Genomic DNA, 23,946 nt, shown 5'->3' with positions numbered 1-23,946 from the left:
AAAGTAAATGCATAAATACAATTATATTAAAAAAAAGAAGAAGAGCATCTCTGGGTCCAGGCTCACCTTCCTCGTTGTCGTTTAGAGTCACACTCAGGTGATACTGCTTGCAGGTGTCCTCCAGGAACTCTGGGGACCTGTGGTACATGGTCAGGATCTGTCGGGTAGGAGAGAGGTCAGAGCTCATTCACACCTACTCCTTTGCTCCTTGCTTCAATTCTTGCCTGCCCAGCTCTCTGCTCCATGGGGGATTCACAGCGAGGTCTTCCCTCCTCAATCTAGTAGGTTCAGTGGCCAGAACAGCCTATGGAGTCTACGCCACGTCTGTGCAATAGAACTTCCTGCACTGATGGCAAAATAGCCTCTATCTGTGCTTTCCATGTGGCAGCCACTGGACGCATGTGGCTATTTTTAGTTGTGACATACAGGATCTTAGTTCCCTGACCAGGGATTGAACCCATGCCCTTTGCAGTGGAAGTGCAGAGTCTTAACCCACTGGATTGCCGGAGAAGTCCACACATGTGGCCAACCGAGCACTTGAAATGTGGCCAGTTCCACTGAGGAACTGAATTTTTTATTTTATTTACTTTAAAATTGACTGAAGTTAAAGGCAGAGTGTGACTTGCCTGAGGTCATGCAATAAAGGCAGGGATTCAACTGTGACTCCATTGCCTGACACATGATAGCAGGCTACCTTGAATTCAGTGATCAAGAGGGCTGTCCTCCTGGATCACAGGGCATAGGGCCAGATGATATAATGGAGCCCCCAGATATTTGGGGAAGGATGGAGTTATTCTCTGGGCCTTGGGAGGCACCCAGGAGGGAGAATCTTCCCTTGGGGGGCAAGAAAAGAGACATCTTTTCAGGACTCAACATAGGAAGGGCAGAAGTCGTCCAAAAATCTTTGGCCTCGAGACTGCCCTGGGGGTCCAGTGGTTAGGACTCTGTGCTTCCACTGCTGGGGATGTGGGTTCCATCCCTGGTGGGAGAACTAAGATCATACCTGCTGCATGGTGTGGCCTAAACAAAACAAACCAAAACCCCAAGTATCTCTGGCCTTTACCCCAACTCTTGACTTACTGCAAGTAAAAACCTTATTTCTTCACCTGTCAAATGGAGCTGATATTTTTACCTACTTCTCAGGGTTTTTTTTGAGGTGTCCTTAGTTTGATTCCCATATTTGTGCTCTAAATGATAGCTAGGCTTTCTTCCCATGAACAGGGAGAGCCCTGGGCTCTAGCTAAGGAACACAAGACCTACCGAGATGGTGCCTCTTCCAGTGCCGCTGGCTTTGATCTGTAGGTCTTCCTCAGCAGAGAACTGAAATGAAGGGGGAGGAGGATTTGAGGGCAGAGAAAGCAACAAAACATGGCTCACATGCAATGAGGATGAAGAGGGAAGCGTCCATGGGCACTGGGGACTCAATTATTTCCCTAACTTGGGGTCTAGTGACTCTCTTGTCCCTCTCCATGAAGATGGCTTGACTTTTCCTTCTTGACTGAGCATTTGTGGTGTCTACACTGTCACAGATCAACTACAAATGCTGACTCAGTCCTAATGTAGATCTGTCTGCACCATCAACTTTGCAGTGTCTCTGAACTTCCCCATGTGTGAAGCCCCCCCACTCAAGACTCTTTTCTTTGGCTTCTCTGCACCCATTCTTGTTCCCCTCATACATTCTTCCCTCATTGGCCTGAGCAAAATCTTACGCATTCACATCCAATCACATCACGCTTGCTTAAATCCCACTGCTATTCTTACAACACTCTGGCCTCAGGGCCTTTGCACTTGCTGTTTATTCTGCCTAGATCTCCAGAAGGATCACACCTTCCTTTCTTTAAGATCTTTGCTCAAGTGCAACCTTCTTGGTGAGACCTTCCCTGCCCAACCTACTTAAAATGACAACCGCTTGATGTTCCTACCTCTCTCCCTGTTTCACTTTCCCGTAGCACTTGTCATCACTTAACACATTGCATATCTTACTTATTCACATCTCCTTATTGTCTGTTCTCACTAAAATATAAAATTCTACAGGGACAAGGATTTTTTGTCCTGTCTCATTAATGGCCATATTCCCAGAACCTAGAACAGTGCCTGGCACCCAGTAAATGCCCAGTAAAGATAACTGAGTGACTGAAGGTAAGTATCACCTCCTCCATGAGGTAAGGTCATGGAGATTACCTTTTCCACCATACCCAGGTTATTTTTTTCCTTTATACACTTATTTCCTTCCCCCGTGTTCAGAAAGCTTAAAACAGAATGTAGAATTAAATTTATTGTCTTAGTTTCTTTCTAGACTGTAAGTTCCTTGAGAACAGGGATCACAGATGCCTAATAATGTACCCCAGGAGAATGTCTGGCACACAGTGGGTATTCAGGAAGAATAAATGAACCAATACATTGACAGTATAGCCTATGGTGGCTAGATAATATTGGTGAGGGAGACTGTCAGGGACATGACTCCTGGCTTCATCTCCAGTGCCACTTCTGTGTGGACTTCCTGTCTGCCCCTGAGTTCCATACCTTTGCTGACCGTAGCTGGTAAGCGTTCTTTTCATCAATGACCCATTCCACATGCATGGCTCTCTTGGAACTTTTGATCTGGATGTGGAGATCCTGGACACCGTCGAAGGGGACAGCTTCGCGGAAGCGAGTGAGGGCTTCGATGGCCACGACCGTGGTCTGGGTGTTGGGACGGGGGTGGTGGGTATGTGTCGGATCAGCACCAGGGACAGCACATTGGGACCCCCCCCCCCACCAATCCGTGGGTACCAGCACCATGGACAGCTCCTCCCAAGGGCCAGTCGTGTCAGCACCTCGGCTAGCAACCCAACCCTCCACCCTCGACCCCTCCACCCCTAGTTTCCGTCCAGTCACCTGGGTGGACTTGAAGCCTCCTCCCAGCTGCCGTTTCTTCAATAGCCAGTTGGCGATGGCATGCGTTTCATTGCGCCGACCCAGCTCTAGTTTCTGCATCAGTGCGTAGGCCGTGGCCTCAATGGTGTATAGGGAGTCATCTAGATCCAGGTCATCCAAACCCACTGGCCAGTGGGTTTTGTCTAGAAGATGGGTGTCCCCCTGGTCATGTCGATCTGGAACCGCCTCCCTGAACCTGTCCTCTCCTTGTGTCATTGCTGGTGTTCCGCTGCCAAGTCCAAGTCATGTCTGACTCTCTGCAACCCCATGGACTGCAGCACGCCAGGCCTCCCTGTCCCCCACCATCTCCTGGAGTTTGCCCAAGTTCATGTCCATTGAATCAGTGATGTCATCCCACTGTCTCATCCTTCGTCACCCTCATGGCTATTTTATGGAGCACCTGCTTTATGTGAAAACCTTTGCTGAGGAGACATATGGACACTGCATTTTTCAGAACCACTCTAGGGGACAGGGACACTATTTAGAGTTGAGGACACTGAGGTTCAAAGGAACGCCTCCACATCCTTCCCAGACCCACCACAAGTGAGTTTCTCTAACTCCACTCCTCTCGACTTGGGGGATGGAGAGGATGAGATAAGGACCCTCAGGGATGGGATAGGGCAAGACCATGGGAAGCAGACCCCTCTCAATTACCTATGTCTAATGACCTTCTTTCTAGCCTCAAACATACCAAGCACTTGCCCACCTCAGGGCATTTGCGTGAGCCAGCCCCTCTGCTTGGAATAACTTTGACCTTTCATGTAGGTGAGCCTTCTCATCTTTCATTTCAGCTGAGGGGGTTGCCTTTTCACAGAGGCCTTTCCCAGCAATCTGGTCTATACTTCCTTCCCCTCATCATCATGGCTCCCACCCCCCTTGTATGTTACTATCTCAGCGCCCATCTCAATTTGTAATTCTCTATTGACCTGTTTGTCTTCTGCCAGCCTCCCCTAACTACAGTGGTAGTTTTGAGGAGAGGGGCCACATCGGTCTTGTTCACCTTGATTTCTCAGAGCCTGAGCTCAAGGGTTGGCACACAATAGGTGCTTAATAAATGATGAATCACACCTTGCTGGATTTGAGATCGTGCAATCTCCCTCACTCTGCCTCCATGGCTATGGTGAACACATAGCTGGTTAAAAAGTGGCCCACACCCACCCTTGCTGGCAAAGCTGTCCAGGTGGTCATTGGCTCGGGGGCTCCTGATGAGGGCCAGAGCATAGGAGGTTATGGCCATGGCAAAAGTTGTCTGAATGTGGGGGAGTTTTTTCTCCAGGAAGTCACCGGCACGCTTCATGCTGTCAGCCAAACTCTAGAAAGTCAAGAAAGGAGGCTAGAGGGAGGTGATGGGGTGGGGGGGTAAGGGGTCTGGGAGTTAGAAGAGAGGGATGCAATGAGAAGGACATGATGGCAAGGGGGCATCCTGTGTGCAAGGGTTACGGCACCTTGCAGAGCCTGCCCTCCTCTTTGAGTCCTACCGGTATCTTCTGGCTGCACAACTCCTTCCCCTCATTCAGGGCGATCAGGACAAGAGCTGTGAGTGATATGTCTGCCTCAGAGCCTTGGTAGCCACCCTGCAAATGCAGAACCACACCCATGACCCCTTTGCCATCTAGGAGGCACCTTCCCCAGGCTCTCCTCCCTGACCTTGAACAGCTCCTGGGTGCTCAGCTCTGGGCCGGATGATGTTGAAAGCAGGATGTGGAGACAGGGAAGGGAGGAGGAGTTATCTTGAGACTGGCCTGTGTGGGGTCTGCCTTACTAACAAAAGCTGACAGCCATGGGGGATGCTGTGCTAAACTCTAAGCTAGCTCGAAACATTCTTGCAGCGGCTCCATTTTCTTGACAAGGAACCGTAGGCTTGGAGACGTGTCTCCATTGCTAGTAAATGACCAACGTAAGGTTCAAACTCTTCTCCTGTCTCCCGGGTTCCACCCTCAATCCCTGTGCTGGGTTGAATAATGTCCACTCCCCGCCCCCCCCCCCCCCCCCCCGCCAATTCTTTTCCACCTAGAACGTTGGAATGTGATCTTATTAGGAAATAGGGTCTTTGTAGATGTAACTCGCTAAGTGAAGAACAGGTTATACTGGGACTTCCCTGGTAACTCAGTGGTGAGGAATCTGCCTGCTAATGCAAGAGACAAGTGTTCGATCCCTGGTCTGGAAAGATCCCACATGCCGTGGAGCAACTAAGCCCCTGTGCCACAACTACTGAGCCTGTGCTCTGGAGCCCGGGAACCACAACTACCAAACCCATGTGCTACAATTACTGAAGCCCGAGAGCTCTAGAGCCCGTGCTTTGCAACGAGAGAAGGCATGGCAATGAGAAGTCTACTCATTGCAACTGGAGAGTAGTCCCCACTCGCCACAACTAGAGAAAGTCCATGTGTAGCAATGAAGACCCAGTGCAGCCAAAAATAAATAAATAAAATGTAAAACTTAAGAAAATTTGGAAAAGAACAGGTTCTACTGCTTCCCTTGGTGGCTCAGATGGTAAAGAATCTGCCTGCCATGCAAGAAACTTGGGTTCAATTTCTGGGTTGGGAAGGTCCCCTGGAGGAGGAAATGGCAACCCACTCCAGCATTCTCGCCTGGAGAATTTCATGGCAGAGGAGCCTGGTGGTCATGGGGTCACAAAGAGTCAGACACGACTGAGCGGCTAGTAAAGTTCTACTGGGTTAGGGGGTGCCCAATATCCAATAACTGGTGCACATATAATAAAGCACACACAGAAGGAAGAAAGGCATGTGATGTTGGATGCAGAGATTGGAGGGATGTGGCTACAAGCCAAAGGATGCCAAGGATTGCCAGGAACCACTAAGCTGCTTTGTTTCGGAAGCTAATACATAGCCCACAGCTCCTTCTTCCCAGAGTGGCCAATGAAGCCTGTGAACTCTTGGATCAGTTTGCATCCATCCTCTGCTCAGAATCTTCTGTGGCTCCCACCTTCACTCAGGGGGAAAGCTCAAGTCCTCCCTTTGGCCCAGAAGGCCCTGCACAATCTGTACCACCATCTCCCTCCCCTCACCTCCTTCCCCTCTCCCCTTGCTCACTCTGTCCCAGACACACAAGCCTCCTCACTCTTGCTCAAACCTGTTGGACACATTCCAGTCTCAGGACCTTTGCACACGCTGCTTCCTCTGCTTGAAACACTCTGGCCTTAGTTATCCACTGGGATTGTTCCCTCACCTCCCCAGGTCTGTATAAATATCATGAATACAGGCGCTTGGTCACTCAGTCATGTCCGACTCTTTGCAACCCCATAAACTGTAGCCCACCAGGTTCCTCTGTCCATGGGATTCTCTAGGCAAGAATATTGGAGTGGGTTGCCATTTCCTCCTCCAGGGGATCTTCCCAAACCAGGGATCAAACCCACATCTCTTATGTCCCCTGCATTAGCAGGCAAATTCTTTATCACTGAGCTACCTGGGAAGCCCATCATCTCCTCATGAAGCCTTCCAGAATTTCATACCTCCCACTTTAAAAGTTGTTTCTGGAGGCTGGTGTGGAGGAATACTTGGTAAGGATGGGTGTATTGACTCAGGGAACAGGGAGGACTCAGACCCAGAGAAAGGTGGGCCAGGACTGGCAACTCGTTGAAGTGGGGTTGGAGGTGGGTGGGTCCTGGATGTACCCCACCTCCCCACATTGTAGTAGAGTCCAGGATGGTCCAGAGCAGGGAGATGTGATGCTGGGTGCTGGGCCTCAGCCCTTTCCTGTTCTCGTTCTACCTGTGAACATGCCAGGGGGCTGACATCCCCTCCCCGTACGCAGAGCCCTGGGGTTTTATGTGAACAGCTCAGCCAGGGGGACGGTGGGTACCTGCATGGACCACATGACCACAGGACTTTCCTCCACAAAGTTCCCATGCATCCCCTGTCTGTGGGTGATGATCCAGTTGGCGATGTTGCAGATAGAATCAAGACTGAGTGCCCTGATTGTCATGGTGGGGTAGGCCAAGGCATAGACTCGGAATACGTAACTCGTGAGCCTGTCGGGAGGGAGATGGGTGGGTGATGGCTGGCAACATTAACCAAGGCATTCCAGGACAGGGGCTTCTACTCTGTGGGGAAGTCTATGCCAGACACCATAGCAGCTTGGAACACCGCTGGCCCCACAGTCTGCCTGCCCCCACAGTCTGCCTGCCCCAAGATCCGACAGTGGGGGTACTCCTGGGGTCCCCCAGCCCCAGGCTGGCCCCTCCCACCAGTGTCCTCATCCTTACCAGGTGCTTCCTGGGTTCCCCTTGCTGGTGTGGTAGCTGCCGTCTTCACTCCGGTGGGTCAACATCCGGCTGTACCCTGGGGAAATAGGTGGATGGGAAATTTACAGGGAGAGTTGCTGTTTGGGTGTGGTTGTCAAGGGAGGAGCCAGTTACCAGGCAGAATCTGGGGAGCAGGGTGTGGGTGAGACTTAGGGGTGCCTTGCATATTGATGGAACCCGGAGGTGGTGACTTGTCCAGGTGCAGAATGGAGGGGCCTGTAGGGCCCAGGTGTAAATGTGTGACCATGGGATCCAGGGGACAGTTGTATATGGGAATAAACTGGAAAGTGCTGTCCTCTGGGGAAGGGTGTGATGGGGAATTACTGCTACCAAGGATTGTGGAAGGTAAAACTCAGGAAAGGGCATATTCTGAGGGGCCATTATTATTTAGTCGCTCAGTCATGTCTGACTCTTCCCGTGGACTGTAGCCCACCAGGCTCCTCTGTCCATGGGATTCTCCAGGCAAAAATGCTGGAGTGGGTTGCCATTCCCTTCCCCAGGGGATCTTCCCGACCCAGGGATGAACCAGCATCTCCTGCATTTTCAGGCAGATTCTTTACCACTGAGCCACCAGGAAAACCGTGAGGGGCCACGACCTGGTGTTTTTTCGGGGGCTATTTCTTGGCTGTAATCTAAAGGTGTCAGTAGTAGTCAGAAGGGGTTACTCCTGGGTGTAGTCTGTAGGGGGCACCTCTGCTGGATGCTGAGCATTGCTACTTGGGTATTATCTGAAGGTTATCTGGAGGCTTCCTGTTTTATTTTTTAAATTATTTACTTGGCTGCCCTGGGTCTTAGTTTCAGCATGTGGGATCTTCGATTTTCATTGTAGGCATGCAGGATCTTTCATCGTGGCATGCGGAATCTAGTTCCCTGACTAGGGATGGAACCCAGGCCCCTGCATTGGGAGTGCAGAGTCTTAGCCACTGGGCCCTCAGGGAAGTTCAGGTTTACTGTTTGGGTTTAACATGGGATGATAGCGTCTGGGTGTTAGCTGGATGGAGCACAATCCAGAGCACGTGGATGGAGGGTTGGTGTCTGAGTGTAACCAGGGAGAGGAGGGGTGAGTGTCCAAACTAACTTGAGGGTTTCTGTCTGGGGAAGTAGAAACTTGAGTCTGGTGCCTTAGACCACTTGGCCATCCTGACATGCTTGAGGGTTGCTGTCTGGGTGTAAGTAGGGTGTGTATCTCTGTTTGTTACCTAGGGGGTTTGGATGTAACCTGGGAAAGTGTTGTCATTCAGGTGTAACCAGGAAGCCACCACCTGGGATTATTCTGGAATTTTCTATGTGGGGATTCCCTGGGAATGTAGCCCAGGGCATGGAACTGACTAGCTAAAGCCTGGGACAGTGTCTAAATATAACATAACCTGGGAAGTTGCTGCTTTAGGGTAAACCAGGGTGTCTGTTATGAGATGTGTAGCCTGGGAGAAGGGTCAGGGTGAAGGAATACCCTGGGGGTCAGTCATAGTTGGAGGTCACCTGGGGAACTTGGTATCAGGCTGTCAACTGGGAGAGAAGTCAGAGTTTGAGAATTTTTTTTTTTGGCTGTGCCACAGTGCATGCAGATTCTTAGTTCCCTGACTAGGGATCCAGGGCTTCCCAGGTAGCTCAGTGGTAAAGAATCTGCCTGCCAGGTCAGGAGATACAAGAGATGCAGTTTTGAACCCTGGGTTGGGAAGATCCCCTGGAGGAGGGCGTGGCAACCCATTCCAGTATTCTAGTCTGGAGAATCCCATGGACAGAGGAGCCTGGCGGACTACAGTCCATAGGGTTGCAAAAGAGTCGGACATGACTGAACGACTGAGTGTGCACACCGCATGCACACTTGCAATCAAGGAGCCAACCCATGCCCCTTGCATTGGAAGTGTGGAGTCTTAATACTGGTGCAGCAGGGAAGTCCCCTGGGGGTCAGAATTTGGGTGCTATTGTCTGGGAGGGTCCAGTGGGGGCCTCCTCCAGCCCCAAGGGTACCTCAGCACTCTGCCTGAGAGACTCAGACGCCCTCATCAAGGTCCCAGGAGGTGACCCACTCTCACCGCTGGCCAGGTTCTTCATCACCTGCTGCCTGAGCTCCACCCCAACCTTGTCCCACTGGCCCGTGGTATCCAGGTAACGCGTCAGGATGACCACGGGGGTCAGGGAGCTCAGCGTCTGCTCGGGGCAGCCAGACGGGATCCTCAGCAGCCGCCACATTTCACTGGGAGTCAGGGTCCCCAGCATGGTCTCGCCAAGGATGTCGCCTGTCAGGTGGGCAGAGTCTAAGCCACCAGGTCTCCCCACCACTCTGTGCCCAGGCGGGCTCTGGAGGAGCCAGCGCGGCCCCACCCCCCACCCCAGCCCCCACAGGAACCAGCTGTTTCCCAGGTACCTTGGACGCTGACAAACACTTCCGCCTCTGTGTTGGGCATCTTGTTCAAGAATTCTTGTTTTGGCACCAGCTGCGTCTGGGTCTGACCTGAGCAGGCACAGCCTTGTGTGATGAGTGGGCTCTGGGACTGGGGAGGTCAGGGTGTGCAGACTTTGGGAGAAGCTCAGACGGCCCACCTGGCCAGAGCCCCTCATTTCAGACCTTCCCTCCACCAGAGCATGGCCCCAGGATCCCACAAGCCCCATGAAAACCCCACAAACCTTGGGGGTTCAGGAGGAAGCTCTGGGATATTTGCTCAATCTGACCTCCTGCCTGTAGGATGCAATGAAGAAGCAGGTTAAAAACAATAGTCATAATGACATTCATAATGACAGTAAGAGGAAGTCTTGCTTAGCTATTAAGAGCAGACTCAGTCTTTCCTGGCGGTCCAATGATTAAGACTCCTCCTGCTAATGCAGGGGACATGGGTTCAATCCCTGGTCCGGGAAAATTCCACATGCTTTGAGGCAACTAAGTCTATGGACCACAACTACTGAGCTCACTGCACCCTAGGGCCAGTGCTCTGCAACAAGAGAAGCCGCCACAATGAGAAGCCCGTGCACCACAAATAGAGAGTGGCCCCACTTGCTGCAACTAGAGAAAGCTGACAAGCAGCAACAAAGATCCAGCACAGCCACAAACAAACAAGTTAAAAAAAAAAAAAAAGACCACAGACTCTGGAGCTCAGATAACGAGGTTCAAATTCCAGCATTTTTGCTTCCTAGCTGCACGACTTTGGACAAAATACTTCATCCCCCTGTGCCTCAGTGTTCTCATCCATAAAAGGGAGAGGATAATAACTCCTACCTCACAGAGTTGTTCTGAGGGCTCAATGAGTTAATATCTTCAAAGTGCTATAACCTAAGTGTTAAACACGTGTTTGTCAAGTAAATAAAGTATTAATACTGATGGGTCAGGCACTGATTGTGTGTAATGTTCACAGCTCTCTGATCACTCATGGCTATGAGGATTATTCTCATCCTGCAAATGAGGCTCAGAGACATTAAGTAAGTTGCCCAAGATCACACAGCAGACACAAGGTTTGAACCCAAGCCTGACTCCAAAGTCCCAAAGCGGGGGGCTTTGTGATTGAACTTTTAAATCATCGTCATGCCCCTCACTCCTGCCTGTTTGTTGATCCTGGAACCACCACCCGCTCCCATGATCATACAACTTGGAGCCCCAAGTGTAGACACCCCACTGTCTACATGGGCAGCAAGGGCTGGGGAGTACCCATTACCTGGACCAGGAGTGTCTTCCTCACGTGGTCCTGGACCCCAGAGCCTCTGGCCTTGACCTCCACATCCACTTTGCCTATTTCAAGTGGAAGAAGCACGAAGGGCACCACCTTGGAGGAGGAGGGGGGCACAGCCACTATCTGGCGGGAAGGGGCATCTGGCTTTGCTGCACTGCATAATGACTCCTTGTGAGGGAACTCCACTCGGACCTGGGGCAGAGGGCACGGTTAGGAGGTCCTGATTGCATGAGGAGGCCCAGGACCCTAAAGTCACAGTCTCCTCCCTGCCTCCAGCCTGAGAATCCTGAGTATGTGACAATGTAGCTCAGTGGTTGAGAGTAAAGACCCTGCCTGGGTTCAACCCCCTTCTGTCCCTTATTGTTGATGTTCAGCCGCTAAGTGTTCGACTCTTTGTGACCCCATGAGCTGCAGCATGCCAGGCTTCTGTCACCACTTCCTGTGGTGTAACCCCAGGAAGCAATGTAAGTTTCCTTATCTCTAAACCGAGAATGGTCAGAGCCTCCATCTCCTGGGGTTATTGTGAGGCTTAAATGAGAAAATGTCTTAGAAGCTTTCGCAAAAATGCTGCCACTTCAGTGGCCCCTTCGGTAAACAGACAGGCTCCATCCCTTTTCATAAAACACACCAACAGATATGTTTGAAGGGACGGGGGAAGGCTGGGGGCTTCACCTTGACTGACTGCTGCAAGAAATTGTACAGTACAGCTTGGATCTGGACTTGCTCGTTCCTGATCACGGAGAAGGGCAACTTAAGATCCACAAAGAAGGGTTTCATAACTGTCAGCTCAAAGGGATCTGAGACGCAAATACCTAGAACCAGGAGAGCACTCGCCGTTAAGCAAAGGCCAACTGTCCTGGGTGTCGGGGCAGTGGAGGGGGGTGCTGGTCAGGGCCATTGTTCTCCTGTTTCCTCAGCACTGGGCTTGTGGGGTCACCTTGTCCAGTCTTGATGCTGACAGCCACGAACTGCCATGTGGTGATGGAATCGGGCATGGTCACATCGGTGATGTAGTGGGAGATGCTGCAGGAAGCCCCAGGGGGTGGGTGGAGGGAACATGATGAGTCTGTGCTGCCTGGACAGAGCCTCTGATTTGAGGGTCACTGTCTTGGGCTTAACATCACTATGGAGGGGTCAGTGAGTCACCCAATTGGAGAGATTATCCTTAGGGGACCATCATTTGGGAGGGGAACCCACTGGGATCTTTATCCCCATCCAGGAAGGCATGGGGTGATTCTGAGAGCTCAATGTCACCCTGGGAGCACTGACCTTGGGAAAAGTACATAATATGAATAGCTGTTTTATTTATGGCAATAATCAAGTTATATTACTGACCTATAGCTGTTCTAATCATGTTATGTGGTAGACAATAAGATGGCTAAATTGTTATATTTTTTAATCTTTAAGTGCATGCCTTCAGTTAGCTAATTTAGAAGCATTCAACTTGCAGAGAAGTTGAGCAACAGAGAGGTCAATACATTGGCCCAGGGTCACACAGCTCACGAGCAGCAGAGCTGGGGGTGGAATTTATGCCACTGCTTCTGTCTCTCTTCCTCCTTTCTTTTGGAGAGGTATGGGTGATGCCATGTTTACTTATTAAAGATGCAATCTTGGGACTTCCCTGGCAGTGCAGTGGTTAGGAATCTGCCTACCTAAGCAGGGGACACGGGTTCGATCCCTGGTCTGAGAAGATTCCACATGCCGTGGAGCAACATCCCCTGATAATGCATGGAAGGGCCAGGGGCCAGAGGCTGGCACGAGGGTCATAATCCTACCCCGATGTGCTTTCTGGCAGAGTAATGGTCTTCCAGAACCAACTTTCAGGGAACAAGCTCCGGACAGGCTCATCCTCCAGGAAGAAGTCGTCTAAATCATCATCTTCATCCGCTGCAGGGGGCAGATGCAGGGCAGGGTCTCCTCTACACACCTCCCATGACCCACCAGACCCTTCAGTGGGGCCCTCCCACTGAAACCCTCCATCGCACTCCACGCCTCCTCAGTGGGGCCCTCCCAACCCTGTGCTTCCTGCCATGGCCCCCTCACTTGTCCCCAGAAGCAGCTGCTCCTCTCGGGCCTCCCGAGTCAGGGTCTCAGACAGCTGGCAGCAGCTCAGGAAGGCAGCGATGCAGACTGGTCCATAGCGGACATACTGGCTCCTCTCCTTACACGACAGCCCCACTGGGTTCTCCCGGAGCCCAGCCTCACAGCACTTCTGCTCCAGCGCTGTCTCGAACTTGTTCACTGCAGGCCAGAGTTAGAGGGACAGAGGAGGGGCTGGGGGGGACCTGAGGAAGTGGGGACTCATCCACCTAAGCACCATGACATCAGCCTCTGTTTAGCCACATCTCTGGCAGTGCCGTCCCCAGAGCTTTGCCTATATCTTTCCCCTGAAGCTTCACATTGAACCCTTCCCTTGTGATGTGTTCTAATGAGGAAGTTGAGAGAGATCAGTTCCCTGGTCCAGGGTCACACTGCTCAGAAGCTGGAATTTATGGAATTCTAGGGGCTGGAATTTATGGTCCTGTTACTTCTGCTCCTCTTCCTCCTTCCTTTTGGACGGGGATTGGCAATGCCGTTTATTTATTAAAGATGCAATTTTGGGACTCCCCTCGTGGGGCAGTGATTAGGAATCTGCCCGTCAAGGCAGGGGACACAGGTTCGATCCCTGATCTGGGAAGATTTCACATGCCACAGGGCATCTAAGACCATGCACCACAACCACTGGGCCTGTGCCCTAGAGCTTGTGCTCCACAACAAGAGAAGCCGCCTCATTGAGAAGCCTGCGCATGGCAACGAGAGCACGGCCCCTGCTCCCTGCACCTAGAGAAAGCCTACCTGCAATAACGAAGACCCAGCACAACCAAAAATAACTAAATAAGCCTTAGAAAGATGCAATTTTGACTCCTGGTTCCATGGTGTATTTTTTAAAAATGAAAACGCAAAACTTGCTATAGAGCATGATGTCAAGTTGAAGGCTTCTAAATTAGCCAACTGAAGGAATGCACTTAAAGATTAAAATATTACAGCAATTTAAAAATCTTGCCATCCACCATATAACACGATTAGAACATCTATAGTTAAGTAATATGACTGATTGTTATCGTAAATATAACAACAGTTTATAGCATGTACTTTTCCATGAAGGTTAGCATAATTTTTGATATTGAAATTAGACAGCGTTTTACCTAAATTTTTATTAGACTTCACTTATTTCCCATTTATTTAGACCCACAAAATAATTAGCACTGCTCAAAGAGACTGAAAAGTCTAATATTCACAGAATCCATCTTCTAAAAACACCTAGTTTTACCTCCCATCTTTCTTCAGCTCTAGACTTCTTCATCCTGTCCACACCCTGCTCTTCACCTACATGTTATCCTTCTCCCCTTTCAGTATCACAGACTCTAGACATCTAAAAACTACATTTCCCGACTCCCTTGCTGCTAGGGTTCTGGATGGAATGAGATTCTGCCGCTGAGAAACTCTTGTAGGGGCTTTCCTGGTGGCTCAGACGGTAAAAGATCCGCCTGCAATGCCGGAGACCCGGGTTTGATCTCTGAGTCAGGAAGATCCCCTGGAGAAGGTAATGGCTACTCACTCCAGTATTCTTGCCTGGAGAATTCCATTTCACTTTCATTTTTCAGACACTCTTGTATAGGATTTGGAAGGTGGAAGAGAGGTGGAGACCATTTTCCCTACCATCAGTGGTAGTTGATGGGTGGGCTACAATCTGTTTTTGTAGCAGGCATAATTCTGTGTTTCATTATTAACCCATCAGCTTCCCAAAGAATACTGACAGCAATTTCCTGAGATTCTGTGCATTGCAAGATCTCCAGTGGCATGAACTTGAGTCCCAGGAAACACCCTTCCAACTTCCATTCCGAAGCTCAGCTAATGAATTTCAAAGCACTAAACTCCCATCATTAAATCACTCGTCTCCTCATTGGAGTTATCTAGAGTGGTTTCAGTTTTCTGTTCTAAGCCCTGGTTAGGGAGCCAAGAGGGCCACATCCAGCTTTAGTACTAACCTGCTTTCCTCTTGGTCTCCAACCTCTTCAAGGAGCGGCGGCGGCGGTGGCTGGGAGAGGGGCTTGGGGGGCAGTGCCAGTCTGGAGGTCAGAGGTAAGAGTGAGAGGACAAGTCAAGATCATTATTCACATTCTTGATACTTATTGGGTGCTTACTGCCTACCCAGTGCTTTATATGTATCACCTCATTTTATCTCATAGCCTCTTCGCACTCAAGTTTTGACACTTAAAAGTTGTGCAATCTTCAGCAAGTCAACCTCTCTGGGTTTTAATTTCTTCAGCGGTGTAAAATGGAATAATCATAGTTCTATCTGTGAGATCATGCATATAAAAGTACTTAGCACAGGCTCCAGCTTGCAGTAAATAGAAATCATTATTGTTTTCACTATTTATAGCTGAAAGAAGATACACCTAGTTGTCCCCATATATCCATTCTCCCCTGTGGTTTGTGGCAATTAAGCCTCCATCTTTAATGTATCACTCAGAAATGAATACTACATTTCCCAGCCTCCCTTGCATCTAGATGGGCCATGTGACTGAATTTTGGCCAATAAGATGAGAGAGAAGTGTCTTCTTCTCAAGTCCCTTTGTCCTGGTGCCTGGCAGGAGGTCCTGATGAGATTCCATCTTGGGATACAGCAGAGCAATAAGCTTGAAGGAGCCTGAGTCCCAGAATAATCTCTGGCCTGTTACTGAGCAAGAAATAAATGCCTCTCTTGTTTAAGATAATGTTAATTTGTATCTTTGATACACATGGCTAAAATTGCATCTTAATCAGCACACAGTGAATTACTTCTATTACTACGTATATTTTATGGTTAGAGAAACTGAGAATCAGAGAGGAAATATGACCGACCTACGGTAAGTGGCAGAGTCCTAGATTTTAGCTCATCTGTTTCACACCAAAGCCCATGTGCCTAACCACTGGATAGCATTTTCCCTACCTCTACCCTCCTCCTGTCCCCGGGCTATACCTGTGCTTGCCAGAGTGCCCATCCCTGTGCTCATCTTCATGTCCAATCCAGCATCCTTGAACACGGCAAGTCTGTCTTTCCCACTGCCTGCTGTGCAGCCGATGTCATGTTCCTCTACCGTATCCCAGATCTGAGGGTCAAGAGAGGACCCTGGATTTGGAACTTGTATTATCCCTCCAGGGAAGGTGCAATGGTACACTGTAATTGCTGGTTCAAATAATAATTTTCACACCATCATCGATTTATTGGGCTCTTACTACCTGCCAACTTCTATGCTGTCCACAGGCTCCTTGGATCCTTGCAATTATAAATATTACCCATTTAATAGGTGAAGAAACTGAGGCTCCAGCTAGAATCTCCAGGCAGTCTTTTGGCTCAAAGCCCACATGCTCTTACCTTCTTCTGTGTGAACTTGTGCTTGCTGTTCAAGATATGGACAGCCTTGTCCACAGCTACTAGCCCCACTGTGGCCTCTGCATCACCTGTAACCTTCAATGCCACCTTGCTGCTTGGTTGTATAGGCTGGAGGTATGCGTCATTCTTCAAGTCAATCTTCAGCTAAGCAAGGAAAAAGAGAGATGTGAGGAAAAGAGGCTCATAGGTCACCAAGAGGCTTCCCCAAGTCCACTTTCAAGTTCATGCTCCCTTCAGCTCTGATGGTGCATCTGGGAACTCCCCCAGGCCATTCGCAACTCTGCACACTTACTTGCATCTTCTTCACCTCTGAGGTTGAGCTTTTAATGCCACATCACTTCCTCTTGCCCCCAGACTGAGAGCCTTTGAATTTGTACAGACTATCTCCCAAGAATTATGACGGTGGTGTACAACTGTAAGGAGTTAGGCTCACCTTCTCCTGGCATTTGTCATTCACATCAATCAAAATGGAATCAGCCACCAGTTCAGGGTCCTGTCCTGTCCCCTTAGGCAGTAAATAAAAGGCGAGAATGCGGAAGGAGGGCAGCATCTTGGAAGTCACATCAATAATGGTGGATGCGAAGACACTCCCATGATTTTTTAATTCTTTGGCATGCACAATCTGACCCTTGCTCAAGACCTTGGAGACAAGGGAGATTAAGGATGAGAAGGACAGGACCAGCCCTTCCCCAAGGCTATCCCAGCCCACAAGGGAGGCCCATAGTCTCTTTGCTTCAGCCCACCCCTAGGTCTGCGTCCATCCTACATGGTTCCCACCAACTCAGCTTGCCAGGGTTGTACCAGAGAAAGAATTCCTCAGTGCAAGTCTTGGTCCCAGCCCCTCACCAAGATGGTGAAGCGAGTGATCTTGTTATTGACAGAAGAATCTTTCGTGTTAAGGCTCAGCTGGATGTTGCTGCCAACTTCTGTGTTCAACGCCTTCACGTCAATGTGCAGGAAGTTCCCTGACTCATCCTGAGTTGAGTAAGGCCGAGCCGTCATACTGGCTGAAGCCTGCTCCTCTGGCTGGATTGGCGCCTCAGTTTTCACCTGGGGAGGGTGATGGACAAGTAAATCCCCCAATAACTCTTCCAGCTTACGAAACCCCAGCCCCACTATCCCTGCCGCATAAGTGTGGTACCTGGACAGTGAGCTCCTTCAGATTTGCGTCTGTGTTGATGACCAGAGTAGCCTCACCTCTTGGTGTGGTGTGTACTTTCACATCTGTGCAGCTGACGAGGACTTTGGAGGCTGGGGACCCATCAGGATTTGAGACGAAGACCTGGAGTGGAATCTGGTGTGAGATCAAGGACAGGCCTGAGGGTGGCCCAAGGTAAGAGGTGGGAACTGTGAATGCAGTCTGGCTAAGACTGCTTTGTACAGCTGCACAGGTTGTGCACTGAGCAACACCAGGAGCACCACTCACTCAGTGCCAGTGAACGGCGCCCCTTAGAGTTTTGCAGAGTAAAGCCAGAAGTGGCAGTCCTGGGGTTTGGTGTGCCAGGTGGGTAGGGGTGGGGGGGAATTGAGGGTGAAAAGCATAGGAGGAGACACGCAGGGCTTGGTGAAAACTTGGAGCAGGATTGACACTGGCTTTTATAATGCCCACCAGACCTCTCAAAATCATCCCAAAAGAATGTATAAAAAAACAGCACACCTTCTGTGCAAATGCAGCCTCAAGATAAATGTCTAAACACCTCCTTCCAGCCTGACTGTGGTCTGTAACCAGCCCCCCTCCACCCTTGGAGAAATTCTGGGGCCATCTCTATGCTTTGGGGGGATTTGAGTTATGACTTGAGGGAACACTGGAATAGGTATGGAGACATGATGAACTCAACTCTCAGACAAATGAATGGGAGGCAGGTGAATCCAGCGTGGGATTTTGTCTCCTGGGAAGGTCTGTTTCAGGGAGGGGGGCCCTGAGTCCTTGAGTGGAGTAAATCCAGACTCTGACCCTAAAGCGGAATGGCATCCCCGGCTTGAAATACTGGGGTGTCTTGATGAACTTGATGTTGTATGGGCTCCGAACAATCTTCACCCCGGAGATCTCGGCCTGGACCATCTCACCCCCTGGAGAGACAAGGGGACCGTGAAATCTGCAGCAGATGTTAAGTTTCTTGGGGAAGAAGCAGGGCTGCTGGTACGGAAGCCACAACTTGGTGAAGGCAAGATAAGATGGTAATACAATTTCAGCTCCTTCCAGTCCTTCTGATGTTTCCCAAATTCTCTGCTAAGGAGCTGGTCTGAGGTCACATGGGTGGAGTGCTGGGTTGGGAAAGGACACAGGGTCTTGAGCTTAGCCAGGGGCCCAGGTAAGGATGGCACCTGAGGAGAAGACAGTGACGTTGACAAAGATTGAGGCCCCGATGAAGTCCTCTTCTGGGCCTTGGAAGGCAGCCATCAGCGTGTCCTTCTGGAGGGAGATGTGGCCATGGCCTTCAGAGATCTGCTCTCGGGGTAGGAGAGAGGAGAGGAGATGGTGTCTTCGGAAGTGGGGGATGGTTGAAGGAAGGGAGGTGGGAGAGGGGGAAGGAGGGGAGAGGAGGTGGGGAAGGAGAGACAGCAGAGGGGTAAGTCTCAGTCACCTCCACCCTCTGCAGGGAGCTTTGGATGGGGATCCGATGGGAGTCCTGCTTCACCCCGAAGATGGCCAGAGCATGTCCATCCACCAGCTTGTTGAATATATACCTGGAGGATGGACAGCCATCTCACTAGCTCTGAAGCACTCTCACAACCTCATGTGCCTGCAAACACAACCTCAAGTGTCTGCCTGCAGACACAACCTCAAGTGTCGGCCTGTAGACATAACTTCATGTGTCTGCAGACACAGCCTCATGGAGCTGGAGGAAAGGCTGTAGCACTTGGGAAGGGCAGAGGGGGTCCCTGGTGACTAAGATGATTCCATTACTGACCAACACAAGCCTGGGAGGTGACAAAAGAATCCCATGAAGCCTTGTTGGGTTGCAGATGTGGCCTATGCAACCTCCCAGGATGGTAGAGGTAGGCTGTACAGCCATATGGAGCCATAGGGACATCTGAACAACCCTGGGGTGGCAAAGGTGGTCTGTGAAGCCTCATCAGGCAGTCTAGGTGACCTGTGTAGGATGATAGAGTTGGAGAAGTGGTCTGTATAATGTCAAGAAGTGACAGACATGGCCACTACAACCCTAGGCAGACAATATGGCCTGTACAGCCTTATAGAGCTGTGGAGATGGTCCGTAAAAGGCAGCGAATGTGGCATTTGCAGCTTCGTTGAGCTCCAGAGATGACCTGGACAATCTCAGGAGATGGCAAAGGTGCCTATGTGACCTCATGGATCTTTAGAGACAGTCTGAACTGTGGGATATGATGTAACTCCGTTATGTAGACAAGGTGGCTTGTGCAAACCTGGAGACCTAGGGGATGATGTGCACAACCTCACAGGGACAAGAATGTCTCATGGGTGGCAGAGAGTGTCTCTCTTATACCCTAAGAGCTGCAGAAGGGCTCACTTCTCTGCTCATTCAGCTTCTTGGCCTCCCTGGTCCTCTGGCCAGGCTAGGGGTTAAGGAACTCACCGGGCCTGGATATTCACACCCAGAACCTCATCCCTGAGGTAGAAGAAAGTCTTGTTGGGTATCAGCTGGACCTCAAAAGATGGAAGCACTGGGTGGAGTAAAGAGAGTTATTTACTCTCAGCGTCTCACTGTGCCCACCCCACTCCTGTCCCTTCCCTGTCCCACTTGCTCCTTCCTTGGAGATTCTGGCAGCCCCGGTGGGCTGGACGCATGGCCCTGTCCACCAGCCCCCAGTTCAGGCCCTGGCACATGGAACATGCACCATGAGACCTGCTTTGCCTTTCCAGCTCCACTCCTTGCAGGGACCCACCTTGTCCTCCCCAGCACGCCCTTCTCACCATACTCCTTCACTTCAAAGCCTGTCTTGAACTTCTGCTTGGGTGCAGTTTGGTAACTGGCTTCAATGGTCCAGGTCCCAATACTGAGGCACAGAGAGTTAGGAGAGTTGGAGGCCGAGAAGGAGGACCTGCCCCCACTCCCTCCCTAGAGTTCCTGGCAGGGTACCTGATACGCTCTGGCAGGGTGAAAGTATCTGTGAAGACACCATTCTCGGGCATGAGATCCTTGCTGATCACAGCAATCCCCTCCGGGTTCTGCAGGAATAGAGAGCGGGTGGTTCACACCCCAGTCTTCCAGCACATGATAGATCCACCCTCCCCTCGGGACAGGTCACCTTGATGTCCAGGGTGAAAGTCCTGGGCACAGGATCCATCCTGTGGTTCACGGCATACACCCGGTATTGAACTGGAGAAGGAGGGAAGATTCTGAGCCTAGGCTAGGGTTTGGAGAGGAGGTGGGTATAGTCATGAGGATCTTGGGCAATGGGGGAGGGGAGCCTTGGACAGGAGGACACCTTGGGAGGTGGAACTTGGGGCCCACAAGGGGAAACGGGATGAGAGTCAGCACCTGCCCCAGGCCAAGTGCCCCGGGGGGGCTGTACCCGATTGCTCGGGAGTGTAGATGGTCTTGTCTGTCTGGATGAAGATGTAGCCAGCGTGGGGAGCCACCAGCACCAGCTTCTGCATGGATGAGGAGACTGAGGTAGGCGCCCAGTTTGCCTCGATGATGACATACTGCGTCCCAGGTTTTGGGGGGTAGACCAGGTTCTCGGGAATCTGGGGAGAGATGCCCACACTCCTCAGGGTCTGCTGGGGTCTCCATCCTTGCAGGCAAAGCCTTGCACCAGGTGTTGGCGAAGCAATTGAATGGGAGCTCTCTGGCTCTGCTGTTGGGAGCAAGCTCTCCGCTTGCAAGGCCCAGGTTGCTGCCCAACGAGTGCATCCCGCCTGGATGCAATCCCATTTAGGCTGTTTCCCAAGTCACCAGGAGAGGGCGCCTTTTATTCTTTCAAATCTCAAACTATGATTGATTTTATTTTAGTTTTAACTTTCTATTTTGTATCGGGGTATAGCCGATTAACAATGTTGTGATAGTCTCAGGTGAACCGTGAAGGGACTCAGCCATACACATACATGCATCATTGTCCCTCAAACTCCCCTCCCATGCAGCCTGCCACATAACATTGAGCAGAGTTCCCAGGTCCTTGCTGGTTACCCGTTTTAAATATAGCAGTGTGTACATGTCCATCCCAAACTCCCTAACTACCCCTCCCCCACATCCTTTCCCCCAGCAAGCATAAGTTCGTTCTTTAATACTGTGAGTCTCTTTCTGTTTTGTAAGTTCATTGGTATCATTTCTTTTTTAGATTTGCACAGAGGTGTCATGTGGGCTGACCAAGGCCTTTCTTGGAGCCCAGACTTAGGGGACTTTGAATATCTAAATGGATAGAGCATGCTCACCGGTATATATAGAAGGGATAAACAACAAGGTCCTACTGTAGGGCACAGGGAACTCTATTCAAAATCCTGTGATAAAACATATTAGAACAGAATACGAAAAAGAATGCATGAAAGTGGAAGTCACTCAGTTGTGTCTGATTCTTTGTGGCCGCATGAACTGTAGCCTGCCAGCCTCCTCTGTCCATGGAATTTTTCAGGCCAGAATACTGGAGTGGATAGCCATTCCCTTCTCCAGGGGGTCTTCCCAACCCAGGGATCGAACCCAGGTCTCCTGCCTTGCAGGTGGATTCTTTACCATCTGAGCCACCAGGGAAGCCCAAGAATACTGGAGTGGGTAGCCTATCCCTTCTCCAGTGGATCTTTCCAACCCAGGAGTCAAACCAGGGTCTCCTGCATTGGTGGTGGACTCTTTACCAGCTGAGCTGAGGCCTAATAAGAAAGATTTTAAAATCTTTTTCTGCTCCCCAAAGCACCATGCTGCATCCCCCTTCCAGGTCTTTGCTCAAATTGTTCACCCTGAAACAAAGCCATCTTCTCCTTCCCACCTTTAACCTTTCACTTGATTACTCTGAGATTTTCTGAAAAAAAAAAAAAAAAGAAGAAGAAGTGTTAGTTGCTCAGTCGTGTGTGACTCTTTGCGACCCTATGGACTATAGCCTGCCAGGCTCCTCTATGCATAGAATTCTCTGGGCAAGAATACTGGAGTGGGTTGCCATTCCCTTCTCCAGGGGATCTTCCCGACCCAGGGGTTGAATCCCTGTCTCCTGTGCTGCTGGTGGACACTTTACCGTTGAGCCACCAAGGAAGCCTATTGCTGTAAGCAGTAATTCACACAGTGTTGTAAATCAACGATACTTCAATAAGTTAAACGAAAAATAGGACATAAGAGGAGCAGTAAGTATATCCAGCCCACTCATCTTGGCCTGTCACCCACCGTCACTGATGCCTGGTCCATAAAGTGGTTTTCCTGTGAGAGAACAAGCTCTCTCCTGGCCACCAGAGTGTTCTTCATGGGGAAATCCCACACGCTGAGAGTCACCTCAAGGGGATTGCTGAGGGGCTCACTGGAGTCAGAATGAGCCTCCACATGGATGGTCTCTGGGCTGCCGATCCGGAGGACCCGGGGGGTCACCAGGATGTACCTGCCAGTGAACACACACGGGGGCATGGGGGGATTCAAGTGGGGGAAGCATTTGACTGGGGTCAAATGCAAGGAATCATGCCAGCGGCGGAGTCCCCTCAGTTCTGACTCACAGCGGCTCAGCCTGGGTGACCGGGATCCCCAGGAGGAGAAGAAGCAACCCCAGGCCCCGGGGCACGTCCATGGCGGTGGGTGGAAGATGCGTGTCCTCTTGTCCACCTCAGCGCTGGTCTGTTTACCTTGGCTTGTCCTGGTTGAGTTAATATCTAAACGAACAAGGGGAGGAACTTCCCATAAATCCAGTGAAAGATGAGGGGGCTGCTCTGCCCTTTTCAACCAGTGCTCTGCTAGGTCGAGGGCGGAGGCAAGTTGTGCTGAGATGTATTCCGGCCCCACCCCCACCTTGGGGGGCAGAGTGTGTGGGGGGGGCTGTCTTTCCCATCGGCCACTGGATCTCATCCTGAAGCCCTCTCCTCCCGCGGCAGGAAGGAGGTCACCTCCCAAGCCAGGTGACCCCCCTGGGCACGCACACACTCTGGGCGTGATTGGGCCTGGTTGGTAGGGGTAGGAAGAAACAGGACGTCCCCACCTCTGCCCTTGTGAAATCGGCAAGAGTTTCTGGGGAAGCTGCTCTAACGAGGGCAATGCAGGCATTATGTTTTTATTTCCCAATCACAAGTGTGACCAGCCGTATGAGGCATTTAGCCATCTGGCCTTGGGACCCACTGTAGTAGAAGCTTCTGAGAAATGCCCAGGTCAAATCCTCTTACTGGGCTTCTGAGCGACTGAGCGACTTTCACTCTGCATGCACCTCATGGCTTTTCTCCTTCCTTGCAGGAGGCGATTGTGTGTGTTAGTCGCTCAGTCGTGTCTGACTCTGTGTGATCCCCATGGACTGTAGCCCACCAGTGTCCTCTGTCCATGGGACTCTCCAGGCAAGAATACTGGAGTGGGTTGCCATTAAATCATGGAGAAAAACACATCCTGATCGAAGCATTCCTGGAAGAAGGCTTTCTGTGACCTGGAATCATTCTCACTGGCTGTCTAATATGCTCTGTTTGGACTTCCCTGGTGGAACAGTGGATAAGTAAGAATCGCCTGCCAATTCAGGGGACACAGGTTTGAACCCTGGTCCTGGAAGATGCCCCATGCCACAGAGCAACGAAGCCTGCGAGCCACAACTACTGAGCC

The 23,946-nt window shown here is 50.8% G+C and overlaps 1 protein-coding gene across 1 annotated transcript in view; it reads right to left on the bottom strand.

Moving 5' to 3' along the window:
- The window catches only part of LOC133062769 (complement C3-like), a 29,082-nt gene extending 6,143 nt beyond the window's left edge, over positions 1–22,939 (bottom strand). The window contains exons 1-30 of the mRNA XM_061152158.1: positions 22,869–22,939; positions 22,654–22,756; positions 20,756–20,930; positions 20,489–20,559; positions 20,320–20,408; positions 20,126–20,236; positions 18,844–18,946; positions 18,584–18,671; positions 18,213–18,328; positions 17,400–17,540; positions 17,105–17,233; positions 16,692–16,898; positions 16,241–16,402; positions 15,845–15,974; positions 14,871–14,951; positions 12,886–13,083; positions 12,618–12,729; positions 11,780–11,865; positions 11,515–11,654; positions 10,828–11,034; positions 9,549–9,675; positions 9,217–9,420; positions 7,142–7,217; positions 6,739–6,907; positions 4,395–4,490; positions 4,075–4,228; positions 2,878–3,059; positions 2,524–2,682; positions 1,261–1,320; positions 67–157 (exon numbers count right to left, since the gene is read on the bottom strand). Coding sequence (XP_061008141.1) covers positions 67–157; positions 1,261–1,320; positions 2,524–2,682; positions 2,878–3,059; positions 4,075–4,228; positions 4,395–4,490; positions 6,739–6,907; positions 7,142–7,217; positions 9,217–9,420; positions 9,549–9,675; positions 10,828–11,034; positions 11,515–11,654; positions 11,780–11,865; positions 12,618–12,729; positions 12,886–13,083; positions 14,871–14,951; positions 15,845–15,974; positions 16,241–16,402; positions 16,692–16,898; positions 17,105–17,233; positions 17,400–17,540; positions 18,213–18,328; positions 18,584–18,671; positions 18,844–18,946; positions 20,126–20,236; positions 20,320–20,408; positions 20,489–20,559; positions 20,756–20,930; positions 22,654–22,756; positions 22,869–22,939 — 3,838 coding nt within the window. The remainder of the gene's footprint in view (positions 1–66; positions 158–1,260; positions 1,321–2,523; positions 2,683–2,877; positions 3,060–4,074; positions 4,229–4,394; positions 4,491–6,738; positions 6,908–7,141; positions 7,218–9,216; positions 9,421–9,548; positions 9,676–10,827; positions 11,035–11,514; positions 11,655–11,779; positions 11,866–12,617; positions 12,730–12,885; positions 13,084–14,870; positions 14,952–15,844; positions 15,975–16,240; positions 16,403–16,691; positions 16,899–17,104; positions 17,234–17,399; positions 17,541–18,212; positions 18,329–18,583; positions 18,672–18,843; positions 18,947–20,125; positions 20,237–20,319; positions 20,409–20,488; positions 20,560–20,755; positions 20,931–22,653; positions 22,757–22,868) is intronic.
- Between the last annotated feature and the right edge of the window lie 1,007 nt (positions 22,940–23,946).

Source organism: Dama dama, chromosome 9 (genome assembly GCF_033118175.1).
Source record: "Dama dama isolate Ldn47 chromosome 9, ASM3311817v1, whole genome shotgun sequence".
Lineage (NCBI taxonomy): Eukaryota > Metazoa > Chordata > Mammalia > Artiodactyla > Cervidae > Dama > Dama dama.
Note: the sequence above shows the minus strand (reverse complement) of the source record. Positions and strands in the feature narration are given on the sequence as shown.